Source organism: Dipodomys spectabilis, unplaced genomic scaffold (genome assembly GCF_019054845.1).
Source record: "Dipodomys spectabilis isolate Male_0828 unplaced genomic scaffold, ASM1905484v1 ptg000499l, whole genome shotgun sequence".
NCBI lineage: Eukaryota > Metazoa > Chordata > Mammalia > Rodentia > Heteromyidae > Dipodomys > Dipodomys spectabilis.
In genome coordinates this window covers 790,368-815,612 of record NW_024871176.1, presented here as the reverse complement: position 1 = coordinate 815,612, position 25,245 = coordinate 790,368, and the positions used below count along the sequence as shown (strand labels likewise).

The 25,245-nt window shown below is 49.5% G+C and overlaps 1 protein-coding gene across 2 annotated transcripts in view; it reads left to right on the top strand.

Moving 5' to 3' along the window:
* The window catches only part of Cabp1 (calcium binding protein 1), a 29,323-nt gene extending 5,828 nt beyond the window's left edge, over positions 1 to 23,495 (top strand). Inside the window, exons 1-7 of one of the 2 annotated variants that reach the window (XM_042669607.1) lie at positions 6,629 to 6,726; positions 12,057 to 12,233; positions 17,224 to 17,254; positions 17,517 to 17,660; positions 19,621 to 19,730; positions 19,956 to 20,103; positions 23,057 to 23,495. In XM_042669607.1, the coding sequence (XP_042525541.1) occupies positions 6,682 to 6,726; positions 12,057 to 12,233; positions 17,224 to 17,254; positions 17,517 to 17,660; positions 19,621 to 19,730; positions 19,956 to 20,103; positions 23,057 to 23,082 (681 nt within the window). In that variant the 5' untranslated portion in view covers positions 6,629 to 6,681 and the 3' untranslated portion in view covers positions 23,083 to 23,495. Of the gene's footprint in view, positions 1 to 6,628; positions 6,727 to 12,056; positions 12,234 to 17,223; positions 17,255 to 17,516; positions 17,661 to 19,620; positions 19,731 to 19,955; positions 20,104 to 23,056 lie in introns of those variants that run through there. The other variant, XM_042669606.1, reaches the window with a different exon arrangement.
* The last annotated feature ends 1,750 nt before the right edge of the window (positions 23,496 to 25,245 follow it).

The window sequence follows — 25,245 nt, the reverse complement described above, 5'->3', positions numbered from 1 at the left end:
GCCTGAAGGTCACACAGTAAGTAAATGGCTGGAATTGTGCTGCAAGTACCACACTGGCATGCTCCCTGTCTGTCTGGAGTATCTCTTGTGTTATATTACACGCCAACCTTCTTCCCAGTATCTTAACATTGGGTTAGCATCCCAATGCTAAGGATACAACTGACAGAACTGGTCAGAAGGAGGCTGGCCTCCTCCGTGTGTGTGTGTGTGTGTGTGTGTGTGTGTGTGTGTGTGTGTGTGTGTGTGTGTGTGTGTGTGTGTGTGTGTGTGTGTGTGTGTGTGTGTGTGTGTTGCCAGTCTTGATGCTTGAACTCAGGGCCTGGGCACTGTCCCTGAGTTTCTTTTGCTCAAGACTAGCGCTCTACCACTGGAGCCACAGTACCACTTCCAGCTTTTTCTGCTTATGTGGTACTGAGGAATCAAACCCAGTGATCCATGCATGCAAGGCAAGCACTCTACCACTAAGCCACATTCCCAGCCCTTTTTTGTGTTTTTAATTTTTTTTAAGTTTCTTTTTATTTTTTGCTAGGCCTGGAGCTTGAACTGTGGGCCTGGGCACTGTCCTTGAGGTTTTTTTTTGGCTCAAGGAGAGCGCTGTACCACTTGAGCCACAGTGCTACTTCTGGCTTTTTTGGGGTAGTTTATTGGAAATGAAGGTCTGATGGAATTTCTTGCCAGGGCTAGCTTTGAACCATAATCCTCAGATCTCAGCCTCCTGACTAGCTAGGATTACAGGTGTAAACCACCACTCCCAGCTCTTTTATTTTTATTTATTTTTATTTTTTTGGTTGGTCATGGGGCTGGACTCTGGGCCTGGGCACTGTCCCTGAGCTTCTCAGCTCACAGCTAGCGCTCTACCATCTGAGCCACAGACCACTTGCAGTTTACCGGTGTTCAACTAGAGATAAAAGTCTCACAGAATTTCCTGCCTGGGCTGACTCTGAACTGTGATCCTCAGATCTCAGCCTCCTGAATAGCTAGAATTACAGGAGTGAGCCACCGGTGCCCAGCTTTATTTTATTTTATTTATTTTTTTGTCGGTTGTGGCGCCTGGGCGCTGGCCCTCAACTCTTCAGCTCAACTCTTCAGCTTAAGGCTAGCGCTCTACCACTTGAGCCACAGTGCCACTTTCGGCTTTTTTCTGCTTCTGTGGTGCAGAGGAATCGAACCCAGGGCCTTATGCATGCAAAGCAAGCACTCTACCACTGAGCCACCTTCTCAGCCGCCGGCTTTATTTTTATTTATTTATTTATTTTGGGTCCGGTCGTAGGCCTGAACTCTGGGCCTGGGCACTGTCTCTCAGCTCTTCAGCTCAAGGCTAGTGCTCTACCACTTGAGCCACAGTGCCACTTCTGGCTTTTTTCTTTTTGCTTATGTGGTGCCGAGGAATCGAACCCAGGGCCTCGAGCATGCAAGGCAAGCGCTCTACCACTGAGCCACCTTCCCAGCCCTTTATTTTTTAAAGACAGTCTTGTAATACAACTCTGGCTGCCTCAGCCTCTAAAGTGCTTAGCTTACAGGCACACTACCACACCCTGCCTTCTTTCCTAATCAGGAATAATCAGTAAGTGGCTTATCCTTCTCATCTCTCTGATCCTGTTATTCCATTCCAGAAACCAGAGCCACTGCTCACTCCTTACAGAAACCCCCACCTTTCAGCCTTGTTTTCTTTCATTCATTCATTCTTCCTTCCTTTTTTTTTTTTTTATTCTGGCACTGGCACTGGAGCTTTTGAACTCAGGGTCTGGGCACTACCTACCCCTTGGCTTTCTTGCTCAAGACAAGTTGTTTTGCCCCTCGAACCACAGCTCCACTTCTGGATTGTTTTTTTTTTTTTGGTGGTTAACTGGAGATAAGAGTTTCTCAGATATGTCTGCCAGAGTTGGCTGAGAACTAGCATCCTCAGATCTCAGCATCTTGAGTAACTAGGATTACAGGTGTGAGCCACCCAAGCCCAGCCCATTTTATTTTCTACTGAAAGTCAATCCATCTCCCACTCCAGCTCACTGCCTAGTTCAAGTTAGTTTAAGGAAGCTCTGAAGCCTCAGATTGGAACCCGTGGGATGCTTGGTGCTCTTAAGTCTTAAGCTTACTTTAGTTAACTACCAGTCCCTTTCTTTAAGCTTTTGACTTTTTCATAGACACTTGCTTTTGCTCTCTTCTGACAAGCTTCCAAGGACAGAAGCTTATCCCAAGGTCGACAAGCAGGTGCTATGCCCCAGGTTGGACTGCAGGGGGCAGGAGTCACCAGGTCTGAGTGACTGGTTACTGAACCAATGGATGCCACCACACCTGGTCCTTTAAAACCCATGCAGGCAGGGGAAGGTGACAATTTTTAGCTGCTTGCTGAGCCTTTTGCATGTGTTATCTCATTAGCTCCTCTCTAGAGGGCTTAGGGAAGTGTCATTAGAATCCCCATTTTATAAATAAAGATTCTGAAGCCCAAGGTACCAAGCAGCAGGGCAAGATTGGAATCCATGTCAGTCCAGCACTGCATTCCAACAGCTGGCTGCAGCTGTCAGTTCCCTGGGGAGTAGAGTAACCAACACCAAAGTCAGGAGTTCACCTCAACCAATTAAGTGAGAACTTTCAGGAAAGCTGTCCAATGAACCATGTTTCTTTCCATCCATTTAGTAGCATGTACTGGGTTTATACCTGCAGCCTGACTCAAGCTCCTTTCTGATCCCTGATGGACCTCATCTTTTCAAGAGTTTACAGTCCAGTGAGGTGACATGCCTATAATTCTAGCTCTACTTGAGAGGCAGAGATCGGAGGATTGAGATTCAAGGCCATCCTGAGTGGGAAAAGAAAAAAGTTTTCAAGGCTCCCATCTCAACTGGGGTGCTGAGTATGTGATGGTGATCTCCTATACATGGGAGAGGCAATGTCTGGGGTGAGTGGTGTGTGCCTGTCAATCCCAATGACATGGGGGAGCACAAGTAGGGAAATCAAAGTCAGGCTGGGCATAAAAGCAAGGCCTTATAAGTGACAATAACCAACACAAGCTGGATAACAGGGGGCCTATATAAAAAAAAAAAAAAAACAAAAACAGGGGGCCTATAATCCTAGCTACTCAGGAGGCTAAGATCTGAGAATTGTGAGCTGAAACCATCCCTGGGCAAACAAATCTCTGAGACTCTTACTTCCAATTAACCAGTAAAAATCTAGAAGAGGAACTGTGGCTCAGGTGGGAGATTGCTGCAAACAATTAGTACATAAAACTTTGCAAATGGTTCCTAGATCTTATAGAAAACATTTTCCTTCCTTCCTTCCTTCCTTCCTTCCTTCCTTCCTTCCTTCCTTCCTTCCTTCCTTCCTTCCTTCCTTCCTTCCTTCCTTCCTTCCTTCTTCCTGTTTTGCAGTGCCGAGGCTCAAACCAGCCTGGTATATGCTAAGCAAGCATTCAATCAACTCCATCCTTAGCCCCCTTCTTTAAATTTTGTCTACAAGTCTTTTCTGATCCTGGAGACTAAATCACATTACTTGTCACGTGCCTCATATTCTCAGAATTCTTAGGTTTTCCCCCTTATAGCATTTATATGACATGTAATTAAATAACTGTGGCCTTGCTCCTTACTATTTGCTAGAAACTTCATGAAAGCAAATGTCTTTCTTTTTCTTTTTCTTTCTTTTTTTTGGGGGGGGAGGGAGGTCTGGTTGTGGGGCCTGTACTCTGGGCCTGGGCGCTGTCCCTCAGCTCTTCAGCTCAAGGCTAGCGCTCTACCACTTGAGCCACAGCGCCACTTCCAGCTTTTTTCTTTTTGCTTATGTGGTGCTGAGGAATCGAACCCAGGGCCTCATGCATTCAAGGCAAGCGCTCTACCACTGAGCCACATTCCCAGCCCCTCTTTTCTTTTTTTGTACTGGAGTTTGAACTCAGTGCCTCAGCCTTCCTAGGCAGGCACTCACTTGAGCCATGCCTCTGGCCCTTTTAACTTTAGCTCATCTCTGGATTTTGGCTTGGGGTTGCCAGTGATTCCTCTACCCACACTCATGAATAGCTGGGATTACAGGAGTGCCTGTGACACCGTATCTGGCCAGCAGGGAGCATCTTAATCCTGATGTTTGTAATATCTCCAGAGCCAAGCACTGTACCAGGCATGTAAACACTGGGCAAATGATACTTCTTCCATTGCAATAATTGCTGATCAAGTCCTTATTATGTGGCACTCATTTCCTCTGTACACTTAATTAGCCAGATAGGGGAGGCCCCATTTCCAGGGGAGGAAAATGAAGCTGGGGAACAGGAGGTGATTGAGTCCTAGCCAGGACTCAACCCCAGACCCCTTATACTTCCTATTCGTTGAAAGTCTATTTATTGAACCTGATTTGTGCCCAGGCCAGGAAGTGCTTCCTTCATGCCCTGTTCCCACAAGAAACATTTTTGAAGAAGGCATTTATGTTGGCTGCTTGCTCCTTCCTGCCCTTTATGAATACACACACACACACACACACCCCAAGCACTGGTGGCTCACGCCTGTAAGCCTCACTACTCAGGAGATTGAAGCCATCCCAGGCAGGAAAATCTGTGAGACTTTTTTTTTTTTTTTGTCGTGGAGCTTGAATTTAGGGCCTGGGTGCTATCCCTGAGCTATCTTCTGCTCAAGGCTAGTGCACTACCACTTTGAGCCACAGCTCCAATTTTGGTTTTCTGGTGGTTAATTGGAGATAACAGTTTCACGGGCTGGGAGCCGGTGGTTCATGCCTGTAATCCTAGCTACTCAGGAAGCTGAGATCTGAAGATCACAGTTCCCGGGCAGGAAAGTCCGTGAGACTCTAATCTCCAATAAACCACTAGAAAACCAGATGTGCCACTGTGGCTCAAGTGGGAGAGCACTTGCCTTGAGCTGAAGAGCACAGGGACAGTGCCCAGGCTCTCAGAGTTCAAGCCACAGAACCGACAAAAAAAAAGTTTCACTGACTTTCCTGCCTTGGTCTGGCTTTGAACCATGATTCTCAGATCTCAGCCTCTTGAGTAGCTAGAATTACAAGCCTGAGCCACTACCTGACTTATCTGTGAGACTCCTATCTCCAATTAACCACCAAAAAAGCCTGAAAGGAAGCTGTAGCTCAAGTGTTAGAGTGCTAGCCTTGAGCAAAAAAGCTCAGTGATAATACCTGGGCCCCGAGTTCAAGCCTCAGGATTGGCACACACACGGGGAAAAAAATCAGTTCTCTGGTCAACAGCAGCCTGATGCCACTGAGAGCCAGCCAAAAACCTCCCAAGGAGCCAACCTGTGCCATCCCTGGGCAGTGTTCTTGGCATCTTCCCTGATGGGGTTTCTGACTCCCCAGACTGGACAGACATCTCAGGGAAAGGAGCCAGTCTGGATTGAAGCTCCGGGCTCTATGGTGGGTAAGCTTCCTTGGTCAGGGGCCTGAGGGTTGTTCTGCCTCCGTGTCTATCTCTGGTGCCCCCTGCTGGAGAAAACGGTGCAGGGGAAACAGGTTTGCTTCCTTCCGGTACCCTTAATCTGGCTCCAGTTATAGGTCTCAAATGGGACATCGGAGGGCTTGAGATGAATTCACACCAGAGCCAGAATCTGGAGGGACGAAGAAGAACCAGTCAGCTATAAAGTTGCAGCTGCGGGACCACGAAGACTGTTTGTAAAGAGCGGCCCACTGCCCTGCACCCCATGGAAGCCAATGAACTGTCCTTACAATTCAGTAGAGGATGCAGAGAAGGTTTGGGAACCATGCCCATGCCCTCTGTGCCAACACCAGCGCCAGTGCCATTTCTACCCTGCCCCTCCCTCCGTGTCTTCCCTTGGGCCAGAGAGCTCGTACCCAGCAGAGGAGGCAGAAGGAGGGAGCTGATCTCTGCTGACAACTCAGCTCTACCACCTGCCCTGGAGCCTCATCCTCTTCCAGTGATGAGGCAAGTGTAAAAAATGGAGCGTAATGGAGACGTCATAGGATCTCTCCGGCCCCCAACTGGAGCTGCCTGCTTTCCATCCAGCTGCGATTGCCCAGGGGCTGTGAGGGCTGGCGTTTGTCCGGCTCACTGCTCTTAAAGAAGAGGCATACGTCTCCCTGGGGACGTGTGTGTGTGTGTGTGTGTACATGTATGGAACTGCGAGCTGTGAGGCACCCTGGCTTTGGGGGGCCCCCAAACTAGCCAGCTTCCTCTTCTAGATCGGTTGGCCTAATTCCCAGCTACAGATGCCACCCTGGGTCCCCCTCCCCGAAGCAATCTCCCTACAGATTTGGCAGTGGCGAGAGGAGGGGCTGAGGGAAGGGGAGAAAGATGGAGAGAGAGAACGAACTCAGCTCTAATCTGATGTAGATGATCCGGCAGCTTTCCAGCTCAGCTGCCCTCTGCCCCTCTGCCATCAGCTCTCCGGGCGATTGTGGGATTTTTTTTCCCCCTCCAGGCCCTGAATTCTCCCTTCTGCCTTTGTCCCCTTAAGAAAGTACCCAGAAAGTTAAACCCAGACACACACACACACACACACACCACAAAAAAAAAAAAAAGAAAGAAAAAAAGATCCAGACAGCAAGAAGAGGCAGACGAGTAAGAGAGCACGCACGCTCAAGAAAGGGCTCAGCTCAGTCCTGCAGGAAGAGCGACTCAGGCAGGAGGGAGGCTGGGCTGGCAGTGACCCCCACTGAGTCTCCTAGCCCTACAAGGAGCCTCCTTCATGGACCCGGAGATCCCAAGAGGGGCTGCTTCAGCATAGAATGGGAAACTGTGTCAAGTCGCCACTGAGAAATCTTTCAAGGAAGGTATGTTTCTGGAGTTTTCACCCCCTGAGGCTGGTGGGGGGTGGTCCCTGAAGTGGGGCTGGGAATGGATGTCCATCACAAGCCTGCTAAGCTTTATGGGGTTTCTGTCCCGAGCTGCTTCCCCATTCCCACCTCTTGAGACCCTCTTGTCATAGTTTCTTATGTCCCTAGCTTGGAGCCAAAGTTAGGACTGAGAACTGTTTGGTAGGCGGGGGTGGCAGGGTCAGGGGAGGCCATGTTTGGGAATTTGTACAAGGGAGTTCTAAAAGAAACCACAGAGCTTTGGAGCTATGGGTTATCCATGATATTCTTAGGATTTTTGGTGCACAGCCCCTGTTGAACAGATCGGAACACAGTTCCCAGGGTAGGCCCGGGGGCTCATTCATGTCCTCAGAGGGTCCTTTGAGCACCTCTCTGATGCTTTCTAAGCCTTCACATTATGGGTTTAGAAGTGCCTTCCATTGCAGTAGGCAGGACACAGGACCTCCCTCTTCAATACGCCCGATAATCCTTGAATCAGCTCAGAGAATCTCAAGAAGGACCAGCCTGGTTTAGGACCCATGTTCCCATGTTTCATCCTTTGAGAAATCAGGGTGCCCAACAGAAATGTTGAGAGCTGGGGTATATGTAAGTTACTCACCAATTGTTTAAATGCTAGGATGATACTCTTCGCAAGAATTCCTTTTGGGAGAGCTGTCTTTCATGCAGGTCTAAGTTGCATCTGCAGGGTTTTGCTTCACATGGGGCTCCATCTGTATTTCTAGCCCTCCGATAGTCAGGCCATAGAAGAGATTCAGATACCATTTAAAGGAATATATTTAAAGGCATCCTAGGCACGGTTTTCTCCAGTTCTTTCAGTTTCTCGATAAGGAGCTTGATGATTTCTCAGAGGAAGGTCACGTGACACAACGAAGCTCTTAGGTTAGCAAATGATGCCTTTTATCACAGCCCACCCTACCTCCTCCATGAGTTTCACAGCCCCTTGATTTAGGACATTTCTGGCTTTCATGCCTTTCATCTCCCTCATTTGGCTAAGCTGCTCACATCAAATTCCATTTAATCTTTGCTGTTCTTGGATCCCTCTGAGGACTGATGGTTTCTTGTGTGTCTCCCCGGTCTCCTATAATCCGTCATCATCTTAGGAGAGACTTCTGCCTCCAAGGTGGCATCCAGGCTGATTCAGAGAGGCAGGAACTGATCGGAAGTAGTCGAGAGGACCTCAGGCAAACACCATTGCAAGGAATCTAGTCAGAGCTGGAGGAAGTGCACTTAATAACAAGAATCATCCTTCTGTCTCCTCCCCAGCTTCCCTCACACTTCAGTGCTTTACAGTCAAGCCACTCAGGTCTTCTCTTTCCAGCCAAATGACCTTGAACAAATTACTTAACCACTGTGCCTCAGTTCCCTTGTCTTTTGATCTTTTTTTTTCTGTGTGTGTTGCTGGGGTTAGATGTCCAGTAAATTCTCTGCCATCTTAACATCTTAACCTGCTTGGCATATATGGTACTTGAATGGTATTATTGCCATTATAACCATAACCTTTCCACTCTGGGCTTTAAAGAGAAGGAATGGAAGAAAACAGGAGAATGGGGGAGATGATGATGAAGATGATGATGATGTATGCTGGGCTCAAACCCAGGGCCACAACACACATTTTTATTTTTTTGTCGGTTGTGGGCCTGAACTCTGGGCCTGGGTGCTGTCCCTGAGCTCTTCAGCTCAAGGCTAGTGCTCTACCACTTAAGCCACAGTGCCACTTTCAGCTTTTTTCTGCTTATGTGGTGCTGAAGAGTCGAACCCAGGGCCCTCATGCTTGAGGGGCAAGCACTCTACCACTGAGCCAACTTCCCAGCCCCCTCACATATACTAAGTACAGACTCTGCCATACCTCCAGCTCGAGATGCCCTGAGCCCATGGAGTAAGGCTGATGATCATACAACTCACCTCATTGTCTGTCATGTTTCTTACAGTAGTTGTAAGCATTGCTTTTTCCTGACTGTTTACAACCTGCTACCCTTACTCACCCTTTTCCACTAAGTATTTCTTGGCTAGTTTGCTGAGAAGATTGCTGAACACAAAGATAAGCGCCTTTCTGATTCCAAGCAGAGCTGGGATTTAGACCCTGTACCATGGGAAGTTAGAGCTGGTGTTTTATTTCTTCTCCAGAAGTCTCTCCCCCACCCCTTTTTCCTGAAGTCAGAAATGTTATTCATAGATTCCTGAATCTGACCTTTAAGGCTTAGTCCTTAAGCCACTCAGTGTGACAAATCTCCCCTCCCATCTATGAAGCACCCATCTTCCAGCCTTTCCTTGACCACCCTCAGGGACAAGACTCTCCACCTGTGTGCTTTTGGCTAATTTGTGTTGGTAGAAAAGTCCTAAGGTCAGGAGATATGCCGATTCCTCCTGTAGCCAGGACAAGTCCCTTTGGTGCTTAGATACAGTGTCCGCCTGTGGTTTGGCTTTCTGATTGGTAGCTAGGGAACTGGTAATGGTGATAGGTGAGCTGCTCCAGGCACTGAGCTAGGCAAGGACCAGGCTGTCAGGTGCCATCACAGGCTGGAGAAGAACAGCAGCTTCCCGGGGCAACTCGGTGCCAGGCAGTGTTATACTCAAGAAGTGCAGTGGAAATTCCCCAGTCACACCACTGGTTGGTTCTTCGGGGGAGCGAATTCCTCTTCATCCTTCTCATTTGTTTCCTGATTGGTAGATGTTCCCCTACTTCCTCTGGAGCCAGAAGTGAATGCCTTCTGGTACCCAGAATCTCTTCAGTTGCATCACCACCACCATCACTCTCATCACTATGGCAACTGCATTGATTTGGCTCTTCCCATGTGCCGGGTACTATGCAGAGCATTTTATATATGTAGTAGTCATTGATTTCTCACAAGAATCCTGTATTAGAGAAAAGATTGTTCTTACTACAAAGAGAAGGAAAGTGGAGGCCGGGGAAGGGACCTGCCCAAAGTCACACAGCAAGCAAGTAGCAGAGCCAGAACTTGGCCCTGAGACTGCCTAAAGCCAGCATATTAAGCCGCCTCTCAGAGTGCTGTGCCACCTGCTGCCTCTTCTTTCCTGCCTGGCACTCATTCTGAGCCAAGTACATGAGATTCAGCCAGAAATGAAAAGTCTGGTTTTCTACAGCATCTTGTGAGAGTGTATCCCTCACTCCCAAGCTCTTTCTTTGGATCCCCTCCAAGGTGAAAGGACTTTCTTCATCTATGCCGCCACCAGCCTGGATCCTCAAGTAGGAGTGAGTACTGCAGAGGCCCTCGGTCTTACTTCCCTGGGGTGTCAAGTCCAAATGGATCCTTGGTCTGTCTGGCATCCACGGAGTTCCAAAACTTCCTTCTTGCACTCACTGAGCTTGAGCCTTGGTCTGAGTTCCTTCAGCTTGGGTCTGAGTTACTGTGTTTCCTTTAGAAACCAAGACTCGCTCTTCCGTCTCTGGGCCTACAAGAATCTTAGGATGTTGAAAAGGATTAGAAAGGAGTCTTTATCTATAGCCCTTAGCTAAGGAGTATGTGGGGAAGCCTGTGAGAATAGGGTAGGAATGGCTCTGCTTGCTCAGACTGGCAGGACTGGCTGAACCTGGTCTAGGTATGGGCCATCAGTCAGCTAGGTCAACTGCCTAGAAATGGGGTATGATGGTATGAGATGGCAGGGTATACAGACGGCCCTCAGGGGTTCAGCCTCTTCTTGGGAAGGCGCTGCCTCCTCCCACCCCTGCCATGCTGAAAGGAGCCCTCCTTACCCAGTGCAGGACATAGTGCCAACCTCAGTTCTGGAGAGGCTCTGGGCTTGCTGGGGGTGCTGGGGCCAACAGCATGTTATGTCTAGATGCTGCTGTGTCCTAGGGGAGTCTGTGTGCAATGCTGACTTTTTATAGCTACATGGGAACCTGCAGGGAGGAGGATGGGGGAGCCAGGGCCTGGGAGCACAGCTATATTCGGTAAGCAGACAGGGCCTCTGCCTCAACCTCTAGGTCCTGCAGTCTAGCCTGGGCAAGGAGCCAGGGAAGGCAGGAGGGAGGAAAAGGAGAACTGCTGGAAAGCTTGCCACTTCTTTTTTTTCTTTGTCGGTCGTGGGCCTTGAACTCTGGGCCTGAGCGCTGTCCCTCAGCTCTTCAGCTCAAGGCGAGCGCTCTACCACTTGAGCTACAGCGTCACTTCCGGTTTTCTGGTGGTCTATTGGAGATAAGAGTTTCACGGACTTTGCTGCCTGGGCTGGCTTTGAACCGCGATCCTCAGATCTCAGCCTCCCGAGTAGCTAGGATTACAGGTGTGAGCCACTGGCGCCCGGCTAGCTTGCCACGCTTGAGGATACCAGAAAGAGTAGAATGGGGCTGGGAATGTGGCTTCATGATAGAGTAATTGCCTAGCATGCATGAAGCCCTGGGTTCGATTCCTTAGTACCACATAAAGAGAAAAAGAGAAAAGAGTGGAGCTGTGGCTCAAGTGGTAGAGTGCTAAACTTGAGCAAAAGAAGTTCAGGGACAATACATAGGCTCTGAGTTCAAGGCCCAGGACTGGAAAAAAAAAAAATTGGATTGGGAGCACAGACATGCCTTGGTGGGCCCAGCTGGTGTTTTACATCAAGAAATCTGGTGGGCTGGAATGAATAGTCCTGCCCATTTGGAGGTGGCACACAACATCTATTTTGTCCCTCTCCTCACCCCTGACACCCTACCTGTGTTACTTGTGTCAGCCATGGTACCGCTGTTCCCAACCTCCAGTCTATCAGATGTTGCAGAGCCTGATTGCTCCCCTAGCCTTCCAATGAGCATCCAGCTGGGATCAGGTCAGGGAGACACAACATAGGCCCCTGGGGTTGAGCTGGGACATTGGAAATGTTTTTGGGAAGGGAAATTGACCCATGACACTCTGAGGGAACACTTCTCATTGATGAGGACAGACACCTCTCCCTTGTTCAGCTTTTCTGTGTGAGCTTCTGCCTGCACTTGGGCATGTGATTCTGTACATATGTATATCAGAGTGTGTGTGTGTGTGTGTGTGTGTGTGTGTGTGTGTGTGTGTGTGTGTGTGTGTGTGAGAGTGTGCATGCATGACCAAGTACCCCACCACAAGTATCATACCCAACTCTCCCTGGAACAACTGTTGGCATCAAGGATCGGAGTCTCCATCTGTTGGACCAATTTGGTGCCTGCCGCTGCGCATCATGGGACTCCTTGAACTCTACCACCTGACTCTTGAGGAGAAGTCCCTACTAGGCCAGGAGCCAGGCTGAAGCCAGGCCAGGACCAGAAGGGCTTAGATGGGCAGAGAGGTGACACTTGCCTCTCTTTTGTATTTGCTTGGTACTGGTTGAAGATGCGCCAGGAAGAGAAGAGCAACTATGTGGTCGTGCAGACCAGCGAGGAGGGGCTGGAGGCTGGTGGCGAGCTCCATGGACCACTCCTGATGCTGGCTCAGAACTGCGCTGTCATGCACAACCTGCTGGGGCCTGCCTGCATCTTCCTGCGCAAGGGTTTCGAGAACAGGCAGCCTGTACGTAAGTTAAGCCCAGTGGAGCCTGCTGAGCTTGGCTTCACAGGGCGTGAGGAGGTACTGGGAAGAAGATGGGTTCTGCATACAGTACCTCCTGTCCCCCAGTGGAGACACCTCTAATGCTTCTGAGCCCCCTCCCACTCAGGAACTGATTCTCCAAAGTTTCCCACGCCTTGCTACAAAGTGAGCCCACATGTACTCGCCAGAAATAATATAGCAGATAAACTCTTTGGAGCACTGTGCCAATGAGTATATTGGTGCATTGCCCGTTAGGAGCCTCAGCAACTCCTAGAGGTGGCTATTTTTTATCACCCCCTTTTACAGATGAGGAAACCAAGTCCCAGTGGAAGCACGGTTGAGGTTGTAGGTAACACTCACAAGAGGGTAGAGATAGTGCCGGGTGCCCGTGGCTTTAACCTGTAATCCTAGCCACTTAGAAGGCTGAGATCTGAGGATCGAGGTTCAAAGCCAGCCCAAGCGGGAAAGTCCATGAATTTTTTTTTTTTTTTGGGCCAGTCGTGGGGCCTGAACTCTGGGCCTGGGCGCTGTCCCTCAGCTCTTCAGCTCAAGGCTAGCGCTCTACCACTTGAGCCACAGTGCCACTTCTAGCTTTTTCTGCTTATGTGGTGCTGATGAATCGAACCCAGGGTCTCATGCATGCAAGGCAAGCACTCTACCAGTAAGCCACCTTCCCAGCCCTGCTGTGTAACTCTTATCTCCAATAAACCACTCAGAAAACTGGAAGTGGCGCTGTGGCTCAAGTGGTAGAATGCTTGCCTTGAGCTGAAGAGCTGAGGGACAGCATCCAGGCCGAGTTCAAGCCCCACAACCGACCAAAAAAACCCCCCAAAAAACCAGAGGATAGAGCTAGGATTCAAACTCATGTAGTTTTGTGTGCTCCTAACAACTCTATGTATGTGGCATGGTCTACTAGAACATCCCACCCCCACCCCCAGAACTGGCTTTTGAACTGGCTTTGTACTCACTCAATTTGCTTACTTATGGCAAGTGGTAGGTGCTCTACCACTTGGACTATGGTTCCAGTCCAGTGTTTTGATAGTTAATTGGAGATGGGAGTTGTATGGACTTTCTTGCTCTGGCTGGCTTTGAACCATGCTCTTCAGATCTCAGCCTCCTGAGAAGCTAGGATTATAGGCATGAACCACTGGTACTGGCTCCAGGAAACTTCTTTTTTACCCTTTTTTTTTTGCCAGTTCTGGGACTTGAACTCCATCTGGTGTTTATTGAGCATCCTTGCTCAAGGTTAGCACTCTACCACTTAAGCCACAGCTCTACTTTTGGCTTTTTTGGTGATTAATTGGATATTTGAGTCTCACACGATTTCCTGCCCAGCCTGACTTTGAATCTTGATCCTCAGACCTCTGCTTCTTGAGTAGCTAGGGTGACAGGCATGAACCACCAGCACCCAGCTTCCAGGAAGGGTGTTTTTTGGTTGCGTTTTGTTTTGTTTTTGTCAGTCCTGGGGCTTGAACTCAGAGCCTGAACTCTGTCCCTGAGCTTTTTTTGCTCAAGACTAGCACTCTACCACTTGAGCCCACAGAGCCACTTCGAGCTTTTTCTTTTTTTTTTTTTTTGTCGGTCTTGGGGCTTGAACTCTGGGCCTGGGCGCTGTCCCTCAGCTCTTCAGCTCAAGGCGAGCGCTCTACCACTTGAGCTACAGGGCCACTTCCGGTTTTCTGGTGGTTTATTGGAGATAGGAGTCTCACGGTCTCTCCTGCCCGGGGTTGGCTTTGAACTGCAATCCTCAGATCTCAGCCTCCTGAGTAGCTAGGATTACAGGCGTGAGCCACCAGCGCCCGGCTACTTCGAGCTTTTTCTATGTCAGTGGTACTGAGGAATCGAACCCAGGGCTTCATGCATACTAGGGAATCTCTCTACCAGTAAGCCACGTTCCCAGCCCCAGGAAAGTTTTTATAATGATTAAATTGTTCTTAAAATCCGTGTTGTCTCAAATAGTAGCCAGTAAGCATATGTGACTATTGCCCACATCCTAAATGTGGCTAGTTCAACTAGTGAGCTGAATTATCCATTCGATTTCATTCTAATGCAAGAGGTATTTTATTTATTTATTTTTTGCCAGTTGTGGAGCCTGAACTCTGGGCCTGGGCACTGTCCCTCAGCTCTTCAGCTCAAGGCTAGTGCTCTACCACTTGAGCCACAGCGCCACTTCCGGCTTTTTCTGCTTATGTGGTGCTGAGGAATAGAACCCAGGGCCTCATGCATGCAAGGCAAGCACTCTACCACTGAGCCACCTTCCCAGCCCATATTTCATTTTTTGTGTGCATCAAACCCAGGGCCTTTGGCATTCTAAGGACAAACTCTATTACTGGATTATAGCCCCCAGTCTTACAACGTAAGTTTAAAAAAGCCACGTGGGGCCAGTGGCAACTATATTGGACTGCTTCCTTCAGGTGACAGTAGTCACAGGAAGAGGGTGATGGTGTCATTTTACAGATACAAACATTTGTAGGTTGCATTTATTGACTTGCACATGCTTAGTACAAGTCTTGTCTTATATGTTTACAAAGGCCCTTTAAAAGAGGTACTCGTCTTAACCTATACTATAGATAAGGAGACCAGGGCTCTGAGGAGAGAAATGACCTGCCCAAGATGCCACAGCTAGGACAGTCTTTGGGACTGTCTACTTCTAAGGCCCAAGGTCTTATCCTTTCCTTTGAGGGAAAATGACTGTGTAGCTACTTCCTCCCACCTGACCCCCCAAGTTGGTGCACACCACTTCCCTGCCATACCAGTTTGCATCCTGAGCTCTAGTCTAGATCACATCACCCAGACCCCTCTTTGCATGAAGCAAAGGACACAACAGTGTGTGAACCAAAGATACCCAGGCTCTGGACACAAGCATACTGTGAACGGGTGCCTGGCTTTGCTGTTCCAAGAGTTCTGGGAATACAAGAGGACTAAAAGAGGAAGGTAGGCATTGATGGCTCATGCCTGTAATCCTAGCTACTCAGGCGGTTGAGATCTGAGGATCACGATTCAAAGCCAGGCCAAGAAGAAAAATCCGTAAGACTCTTTATTTCTAATTAGCCCACCAAATGGCCAGAAGTGGAGCTGTAGCTCAAGTGGTAGAACACTATAGCAGTGAGGGAAAAAAAAAGGCTCAGAGACAATACCTAGGTTCTGAGTTAAAGCCCTAGGACCAGCATGTATGCGTGCACGCACACACACACAGACAAGGGGAGCTGGGTGCCAGTGGCTCAAGCCTGTTATCCTAGCTACTCATGAAGCTAAGATCTGAGGATTGTGGTTTGAAGCCAACTTGAAGTTGAGATCTGAGGATTGTGGTTTGAAGCCAACTTGGGCCGGAAAATGCCTGAGACTCTTACTCCAATTAACTACTCAAAAACTGGAAGTGGGGCTGGGAAGGTGGCTCAGTGGTAGAGTGCTTACCTTCATGAGGCCTTGGGTTCTATTCCTCAGTACCACATAAGCAGAAAAAGCTAGAAGTGATGCTGTGGCTCAAGTGGTAGAGTACTAGCCTTGAGCTGAAGAGCTGAGAGACTGCACCTAGACCCAGAGTTCAGGTCCCACGACCAGAGAAAAAAAAACAACACAGAAGTGGCACTGTGGCTTAAGCAGTAGAGCACTAGCCTTGAGCACAGGAGGCTCAGGGACCCACAACCAACAGCAACAAAAGAAAGAGCCAAGGGGGATTGCTAGGCCCTGAGTTCACCCCCAGTACCAACACCAAAAATAACTAAATAAGTTACTAATTTTTTAAAAAGTCTTGGAACATGTGGGCCTGTCTGGGGACAGGAGGACAGGAGTGGCGTACCTTAGTGCCACTGCTCGAGCAACCTTTGAAACGAAGGCCTCCTGTCGTAGCCAGAAAAGAATCCCTGAAGGCCGGTCCTCCTCCCCTCAGCTGTAAATACAGCCTGGGACCCGGGGAGCTTGCAGCCTGCTTGCTGACATCCCCTTTCAACATCAGCACCCCTTCCCTTCCTACTCCATTCTCGGACTTCCCAGTGCTGGTGCTCCTCTTCTGGGGCCAGTGTAGAGTGGGTGGACAGTTAGTCTGCACTCTCTCACCCTGGCCACATTGGCTGGAACAGCTTGTGTGCACAACAGAGCCACTCTGCAAGCTCATTGGGCTGTGCCTGCAGCGATATGTTCAAACATCCGGGTGCCCACACCTGCCTTGTCTTCTCTCTGCCCCAAGGCAGAGAGCTAGAACACTGTGAGGCAGTTTGGAAACTTAATCATGTCCATCTGGTCACCCATATTCATTCCGTGCCAGTCTGGCTTCCTCTTGGGCAGCCCTGGGGCCATGGTAATCTCTATCTGGAGCCTGCCCCGTGCTTCCTCTGGGCCTGCTCTTTGGAGATTTCACCACCATCTGTTTTGACACCTGGACTCAGGGTTTCCTTGGGCCCTGCTGAAAGCTGATGTGCTTTGGACCCTGGCAGCTGCCAGAGGCACTAGTGGCCTCCAGGGTCCTGTGCCATGTCCTGTGACAGGGCAAGGTGTGAAGATGGGGCCAAGTTGGGGAAGGTGGGGTGCTGCCCAGGAAGCAGGGTGCACCCCCCACTTCTCCCTCTGGGGCTGCCTATGTGGTCCCTGCCTCCCCTCCCCCTGCAATCCCATCTCCTCCCATTATCTTGCAGGCTTCTGCTGCCTGGCTCCTCCTGCATTCTCTTCTCTCTGTGGTGACCTCTTCCAGTCCTGTTTTCTTTACAGATTTTGCTTCTGGACCAGCTCGGCCTGACCCATTCTTGTGTCTGAAATAAGGGTGTGGCTTGGGGAGTGGCTGGGTCCTTGGGATTCAAAACAAGCAGAGGAGTGTCTCTGTGGCTTAAGGAGCCACACCATCTCCCTTCAAGGACACAATCCAGACAAACCTCGGCTCCATTCCCATCACCTTCCATCCAGTGTCCCCGTTGACAGAATTTTGTGACTTCCAGTTCCCCCACCGCTGTGGCTAATAGGACATGTTCTTTTGTTTCAGGACAGATCACTTCGGCCAGAGGAGATCGAAGGTAAAATTTGGCCCTTGGGAAAGGGAGGTGTGGGAGGGAAACTGTGAGAAGAGAGGCAGAGACACTTGGGGCTCTACAGGGAGCAGGGGCCCTGCACTGGTACCAGCCATCAAAGGAGTGAGCCTGAGGTGAATGAGGGGCCCTGGAGTTCTGGGATCTCCTGGGACCATCTCTCCAAACTGGATGGCCCTGGGCTGCCTTTGCTCCCAGATGCTCTGCTGGTCCTGCTTCCAATTACATCTGCTTGTATTTGCTTCCCCAGAGCTCCGAGAGGCCTTCCGAGAATTTGACAAGGACAAAGATGGTTATATCAACTGCCGGGACCTGGGGAACTGCATGCGTACTATGGGCTACATGCCCACGGAGATGGAACTCATCGAGCTGTCTCAGCAGATCAACATGAACCGTGAGTCCCTCTGCAGACACCTCCTTCCTTCCTTGTTAGACAGGCCTAGGGGACAATGTTGCTTGCTCTTCCCGCCCCCCCCCCCAAAAAAAATACTTCCAGCTCTGTGCTCTCAATTTTCTCACCTGTGAAAGGGGAATGGAGCACGAGTTAATAGGAGATTTTTTTTTTAACAGTCCCACAGCTAGCTGGCTCACAGTAAGAAATGATCAGAAGGGCTGGGAAGGTGGCTCAGTGGTAGAGCGCTTACCTTGCATGCCTGAGGCCCTGGGTTCAATTCCTCAGCACCACATAAGAAAAAAGAAAAAAGCTGGAAGTGGCCCTGTGGCTCAAGTGGTAGAGCGCTAGCCTTGAGCTGAAGAGCTGCGGGACAGCGCCCAGGCCCAGAGTTCAGGCCCTACGACTGGAACCCCCCCCCCCAAAAAAAAAAAAATTAAGAAATGATCAGAAGGAGCTGGGCACTAGGGTTCATGCCTGTAATCCTAGCTACTCAGGAGGCTAAGATCTGAGGATCACAGTTCATCACCAGTCTGGGCAGGAAAATCTGTGAGGCTCTTTATCTCCAATTAACCACCAGAAAACTGGAAGTGGAGCTATGGCTCAAAGTGAAAAGCACTAGCCTTTAGCAAAAGAGCTCAGGAACAGTACCCAGGCCCTGATTTCAAAGAAAGAAAAAAAATAATCAAAAGGATGTTTTATGGGTTTTGTTGTTTTGTTTCATTGTTTGTTTTTTTCCTTTGCATGTATTTGTGTGTTTGCTGGTGCCAGGGTTTAAATTCAGGGTCTTACGCTCACTTGGCTTGCTTGCTTGGCTGACACTATCACTCCAGCCACGCTTCCAGCCTGGCTTTTTGCTGGTTATTTTGACAGTGGAGTCTTATGAACTTTTCTGCCTGGGCTGGCTTTGATCCTTCTGAATCTCAACCACTTGAATATCTAGGATTACAGGCATGAGCCATCATTGCCTAGCTCTTTTTTTTTTTCTTGGCAGTACTGTTGTTTTCTATTTTAGTCTATATTTTCTTGAGACAGGGATCTAGATACAGGCATTTGTTTTGTGGGGGGACAAAAGAGAGCATTGGAATGGAGTAGGAAGTGAGAGAAGGAAGGAAAAGAGCAGACCCAGGGCGAACTCTCCAACCAGCTACCTGTGAGTGTGCTGGGAGCTCTGCGAGGTGATATGGGACCCTCTTACCCACCTATTCTGTCAGCAGGGGGTTATTCCCTGCTACTGGCTGAGCAGTCCCCGGATGAGAACCGTTATAAGTAGGAAGGTGGGTGCTAACCCTCTGGCTCTCCCACCAACTGAGAGCCACTTGGAAGTTGGGTTGGTGTTTTCACAGCAAGGGTAAAGCTTGGGACATGGCCTGTGACAGCCCTTCTCTGAGTGCGTCCGGGTCTCTCCATCTGAACTTGTTTTATTTTTTAAAATTTATTTTGGAGCATGAACTCAGGGCCTGGGTATTGTCCCTTAGTTTACCTTTTTTTTTTTTTTTTTGCTTTGTTTTTTGCTTATGACTAGCATTCTACTACTTGAGCCACACCACCACTTCTGGCTTTTTGATGGTTAATCAGAGTTAAGAGTCTTATAAGCCAGGTGCTGGTGGCTCACACCTGTAATCCTAGCTACTCAGGAGGCTGAAATCTGAGGATTGCAGTTCAAAGCCAGCCCAGGCAGGAAAGTCTGTGAGACTCTTATCTCCAGTTAACCACCAGAAAACCAGAAGTGATACTGTGTCTCAAGTGATAGAGTGCTCACCTTGAGCTGAAGAGCTGAGGGACAGCACCCAGGCCCAGAGTTCAAGCCTCACCTGACCCTCCCCCTCCCCCCCCCCCAAAAATACCTTTGACCTAGATAAAGGAGATAAAGAAGGGACTGGCAGCCCTCAACTAACAAACACCTAGCTGGAAGTGGAGATTAGATGGGTTGTGAGTGACCTAGCCTTTCTTCTTGCTTCAGTGGGAGGCCATGTGGACTTCGATGACTTTGTGGAGCTTATGGGACCTAAACTCCTGGCAGAGACAGCAGATATGATTGGAGTAAAGGAACTGCGGGATGCCTTTCGAGAGGTGAGTAATAGGTAAGCACAGGTGGGTGGGGCAGGCTGTTAGGGTTCCAGTCTCCAGATAGCTGCTTGGAAAGAAGCCCCAGCCCTGGGTCCCAGACCAGGGAGAGAATTTTAACCCAGAGGGGACCTGAGGGAAGGGAGACTTTTGAAGCAAAGCTCAGCCTTGGATCTACTGCTGACAGTCTCCATGAGGTAGCTACCTTGCTCTCCTTCCTGCTCGCTCTAGTTTGACACCAATGGTGATGGGGAAATAAGCACCAGTGAATTGCGAGAGGCTATGAGGAAGCTTCTGGGTCATCAAGTGGGACACCGAGACATAGAAGAAATTATCCGAGATGTAGATCTCAACGGGGATGGACGAGTGGACTTTGAAGGTAGGTGGAGTTTGAACGTGAGAGAGTGGCAAGCCAGCAGTGGCCATCCACGGAGCCCTCCAATGGTGTTTCCACCACATGATTAATTCAACCCAACTTTGTATCCCCTTGCCTTCCTTCCTCTTACCCCTCTACTGAATTCCTTGCCAATCTGTCCATCCCTCTAGGCACCCATCCACTCATCCATCCAGCCATCCAGCCATCATCCTTCCATCCATCCACCTTTCTACTATTCTGATATTTTTTTTGCCAGTCCTGGGGCTTGAACTCAGGTCCTGAGCACTGTCCCTGAGCTTCTTTTGTTCAAGGTGTGGCTGGTGGCTCACACCTGTAATCCCAGCTACTCAAGAGACTGAGATTTGGGGCTGGGAAGGTGGCTCAGTGGTAGAGCGCTTGCCTTGCATGCATGAGGCCCTGGGTTCGATTCCTCAGCACCACATAAGCAAAAAAGAAAGCCAGAAGTGGCGCTGTGGCTCAAGTGGTAGAGCACTAGCCTTGAGCTGAAGAGCTGAGGGACAGCACCCAGGCTCAGAGTTCAGGCCCCATGATCGGACCCCCCCAAAAAAGAGGCTGAGATTTGAGTATCACAGTTTGAAACCAGCCTAGGCAGAAAAGTCCATAAGACTCTTATCTCCAATTAGCTAGTTAAAACCAAAAGTGGAACTGTGGATCAAGTGATAGAACACTAGTCTTGAACAAAAAGTTTAGGGACACACACAGGTCCTGAGTTCAAGTTCCAAGTACTGGTACCAAAAAGAAGTCGTACATCCAGACAACATAATATTATTCAGCACTAAAAAAAGGAATGAGCTTGGCTGGGCATTGGGGCCTATAATCCTAGCTACTCAGGAGGCTGAGATAGCTACCTAGGAGGCTGAGATCTGAGGATCTCAGTTCACAGCCAGCTTAGGCAGGAAAGTCCATGAGACTCTTACCTCTCATTAACTGTTCAAAAAGCTGGAAATGGAGTTGTAGCTCAAAGTAGTAGAGCACTAGCCTTGAACACAAAAGCTTAGGGATGGTGCCCAAGCCTAGACAGAGTTCAAGCCCCAGGACTGGCAAAATAAAAAGGAATGAGCTATCGAGCCATGAAAAGACATGGAGGGACTATAAATGCATCTTATTGAGAATCCAATCTGAAAGGCTATACAGTATATGGTTCCAATTATATGACATTCTGGAAAAGACAAAAATGATAGACAAGCCAAGCACCAGTGGCTCACACCTGTAATCCTAGCTACTCAGGAGGCTGAGATCCAAGGATGGTGTTCGAAGCCAGCCTAGGCAGGAAAGTTCGTGAGACTCTTATCTCCAATTAACTACCAGAAAGCTAGAAGTGGTGCTGTGGCTCAAGTGGTAGAGTACTCACCTTGAGCTAAAGAGCTGAGGGACACTGCCCAGGCCCAGAGTTCAAGCCAGAAACAACAACAAAAAAGGTAACAAAAAAATCAGAGGTTTTCAAGACACAGGAGATTTGGGCAATGAAACCACTCTAATGGAGATATATCATCATATATATGTTTGTCCAAACTCATAGAATGCAGCACCAAAAGTGAACTCTAAACTGGGTGTGTGGGTACCTGCTTATAATTGCAGCTGCTTGAGACTGAGGAAAGAGGATTGTAAGTTCAGAGGCAGCCTGCACAACTTATAAGAGGGTCTCAGTAGTAGAGTGCTTGCCTAGTATGCACAGACCTGTGTTCATCAAATCAAATCTGCCACTCTGTGTGGGATCTTTCTGGTGGGGAGCCTGTGCATGTGTGAGTGTGGGTGCAGAAAATCTCATATTTTTCAGTCAGTTTTGCTGTGAAACAAAAATTGTTCTTAAAAAAGGTCTTGAACACTGGGAGCTGGTGGTTCACTCCTGTAATCCTAGCTATTCAGGAGGCTGAGATCTGAGGATCATGGTTCAAAGCCAGCCTGGGCAGGAAAATCAGTGGGAGTCTTTATTTGTTGTTGTTGTTGGTCCTGGGGCTTAAACTCTGCCTGAGCGCTGCCCCCTGAGCTTTTCAGCTCAAGGTAAGCACTCTACCACTTGAGCCAAAGCGCCACTTCTGGTTTTCTGGTGGTTAATTGGAGATGAGTCTTGTAGACTTTCCTGTCCAGGCTGGCTTTGAACCACAATTCTCAGATATCAGCCTCCTGAGTAGCTAGGATGACAGGCATAAGCCACTGGTACCCGGCTTGTGAGACTCTCATCTCCAATTAACCACCAGAAAACTGGAAGTGGCGCTATGGCTGAAAGTGGTAGAGTGCTAGGCTTGAGCCAAAAGAGCTCACGGACAGTGCCCAGGCCCTGAGTTCAAGCCCCACAACTGTCAAAAATAAATAAAGTCTTGAAGGTCTGAGAGCTGGGCCTCATGCCTATAATCTCAGGAGGCTGAGATCTGAGGAACTGGGTTCAAAGCCATTCTGAGTAGACAAATCCAAGAGATTCCAGTTCACCAGTGAGAATCTGGAAGTGGAGGTGTGGCTCAAGTGTAGAAATTCAGCCATGAGTAGAAAAGCCAAGGAAGAGTATGAGGCTCTGAGTTCAAGTCCTAGAACCACTCCCCACCCAAAAAAAAAGAAAGAAAAAGAAAAAAAAGAGTTTTGGGAAAGAAGACCTGTTATAGGAGAACTGAGAGGAGACAGAAGATGGGAAGGAGGGAGAGCAGCATGCAAACCATCTTGCGAGTTGAAAGTGAGGTGTTGAGTAAGCTGGAACAGATGGGGGTGTAGTACAGAAGGGGAGAGTGGGAAATGTCAGGACACTGGACAGCGCCCGAGGGAGCCTTGGGATGTTTGAGCAGTGGTCAGATTGCAGATTGGGAAGAAGCCCTGGCCGCTGGATGGAAGAAGGGGCAGAATGGACCTGAGGGACTGGACCCATTCAGTTGGGAGTTAATGGCGGTAGGGAAGGAGGCTCGACCCTGACTGCTGCCACCTCCTGTCCACCCCTGTCCCCTCCCAGAGTTTGTCCGGATGATGTCCCGCTGAGGCCTTGAGGGCCCCTCCAGGACTGCCAAGCCCCCACAGGTGGGGCGAAGAGGAGCAGGAACTCGCTCGCCCCGCTGTAGCCGCCGAGAAGCCCAGGATGTACTGGCGGAAGGGGCCTGCCTGCACCCCGGGGACGTACCCGCCCCGGACCCCCACCCCTCCGCACTGTGAAAGACTCCTGCAACTGGAAAGGGGGCGCCCGCCGCCGAGGAGGCCACCGTGCCAAGCCGGCAGAGGTCACGCCAGGCGCCAAGTGCCATGTGCCCAGCCCGCTGCTGGCTGGGTGGGCGGGGGAGCCTGCCAGCAGACCCCACACAGCATGTCTGCCCCAGGGGCAGAGCCTCTGGCTGCCCTCCTTAGCTCTATGCCTGTCCCAGCTCGCCTCAGCCCTGTGATCTCAGAACCAATAAACATGTTTCCAAGAGAATGACAACCAGGGATGGTCTTTGCTTCTCTGTCTCTGTCTCTCTCTGCGGGCTGGGGAGGGGGAGATATGTGTCTGTGTCTGTGCCTGGGCATGGTCCTGGGGGGTAGAACTCAGGGCCTTGATCTCTCACTTCTTTTTTTTTCACTGGAGCCTGGCATTCTCCCACTTGAGCTGCAGGGCCACTTCCAGCTTTTTGGTGCCTAATTGGAAATAAGAGTCTCACCAACTTTTCTGCCCGGGTTGGTTTCAAACCACAGTCCTCAGATCTCAGCTTCCTGAGTAGCTAGGGTTACAGGTATAAGCCACTGCTTTGCTTCTTGAGCCTGGTTAGATGATGCACTGGATATAACACCTGTACTCCCAGAACTGGCTGGTCTCCCCTGCACCCTGCATGCAGTTACGGAGTGTCCTGCTCAGTAACATAACCCGGCAACTTCCAAGACCTGGTGCTCTTCTCTAAGAGGGGGTTGGGGAGAGTGATTGTGTAGTTAGGGAGGAGGCTTGCTGGGGAGCGTCTCACGGGGCTGGACCGTTTCCTGGCTCGCTCCTACTCCATACTGGTTAGGGAGACAGACATGGCGTAAACACATCTGGTGTGACCTTCAAGCAGGGTAGAATTAGGAGGCCAGATTGCTCTAGGGAGAACTTTCCTGAGGAAGTGACATCAAGGACTTTTCCCTGGAGGAAGTCCTAACTGTTTGAAGAGACAGGTGTCAAAACAGCTGCTATGTCTCCTGAGGTGGGAAGCGGATATATAGTGCTCAGGCCTTGAGTTTGCTTGCTGTGTGACTTTGGGCCAGTTGTGTGCCTTCTCTGAACCTCAAGTGTCATGTGGCAGAGTTGATAAAAGGATTAATATAGAGTAAACACAAGGCATTGGATTGTATGCTCCTGGGGCTGCCAGATGTGGGCAACTTTGGGATTATGCAATGGGGTCATATAAAATAGAGCCACTGTAGGCATTGCAATTAACTTCTGCAAATGAAGAGTTGGAGCCCAGGAGAATTGTGGGTAGGCTCGGGACATACTTGGATATGCAAGGTAGCCAGTATATGCCAACTTACTGGTTCTTTACTATGAATAAGAATCACCTGGGCCAGGCACTGGTGGCTCACGCCTATAATCCTAGTTACTCATGAGGCTGAGATCTGAGGATCATGGTTCAAAGCCAGCTTGGATAGGAAAGTCCATGAGACTTTTTTGTCAGTCCTGGGGCTTGAATTCTGGGCCTGGGCACTGCCCCTGAGCTCGTCAGCTCAAGGCAAACACTCTACCACTTGAGCCACAGTGCCACTTCCAGTTTTCTGAGTGGTTTATTGGAGCTAAGAGTCTCACAGACTTTCCTGCCCAGGCTGGCTTTGAACCATGATCTTCAGATCTCAGGCTCCTGAGAAGCTAGGATTACAGGTGTGAGCCACTGGTGCCCAGCTTCCGTGAGACTCTTATCTGCAGTTAACCACCAGAAAACTGGAAGTGGCTCTGTGGCTCAAGTGGTAGAGTTGAAGAGCTCAGGCACAGTGCCTGACAAAAGCCCCATAACTGACAAAAAAAAAAATCACCTAGTGTGTGTGTGTGTGTGTGTGTGTGTGTGTGTGTGTGTGTGTGTGTGTGTGTGTGTGTATTGGGGTTTAAACTCAGGACCTTAGCACTGTCCCCAAGCTTTTTTACTCAAGGCTGGCACTGTAGCACTTGAGTCATAATTCTGCTTCCTGCCTTTTTGGTGATTAAATTGACCT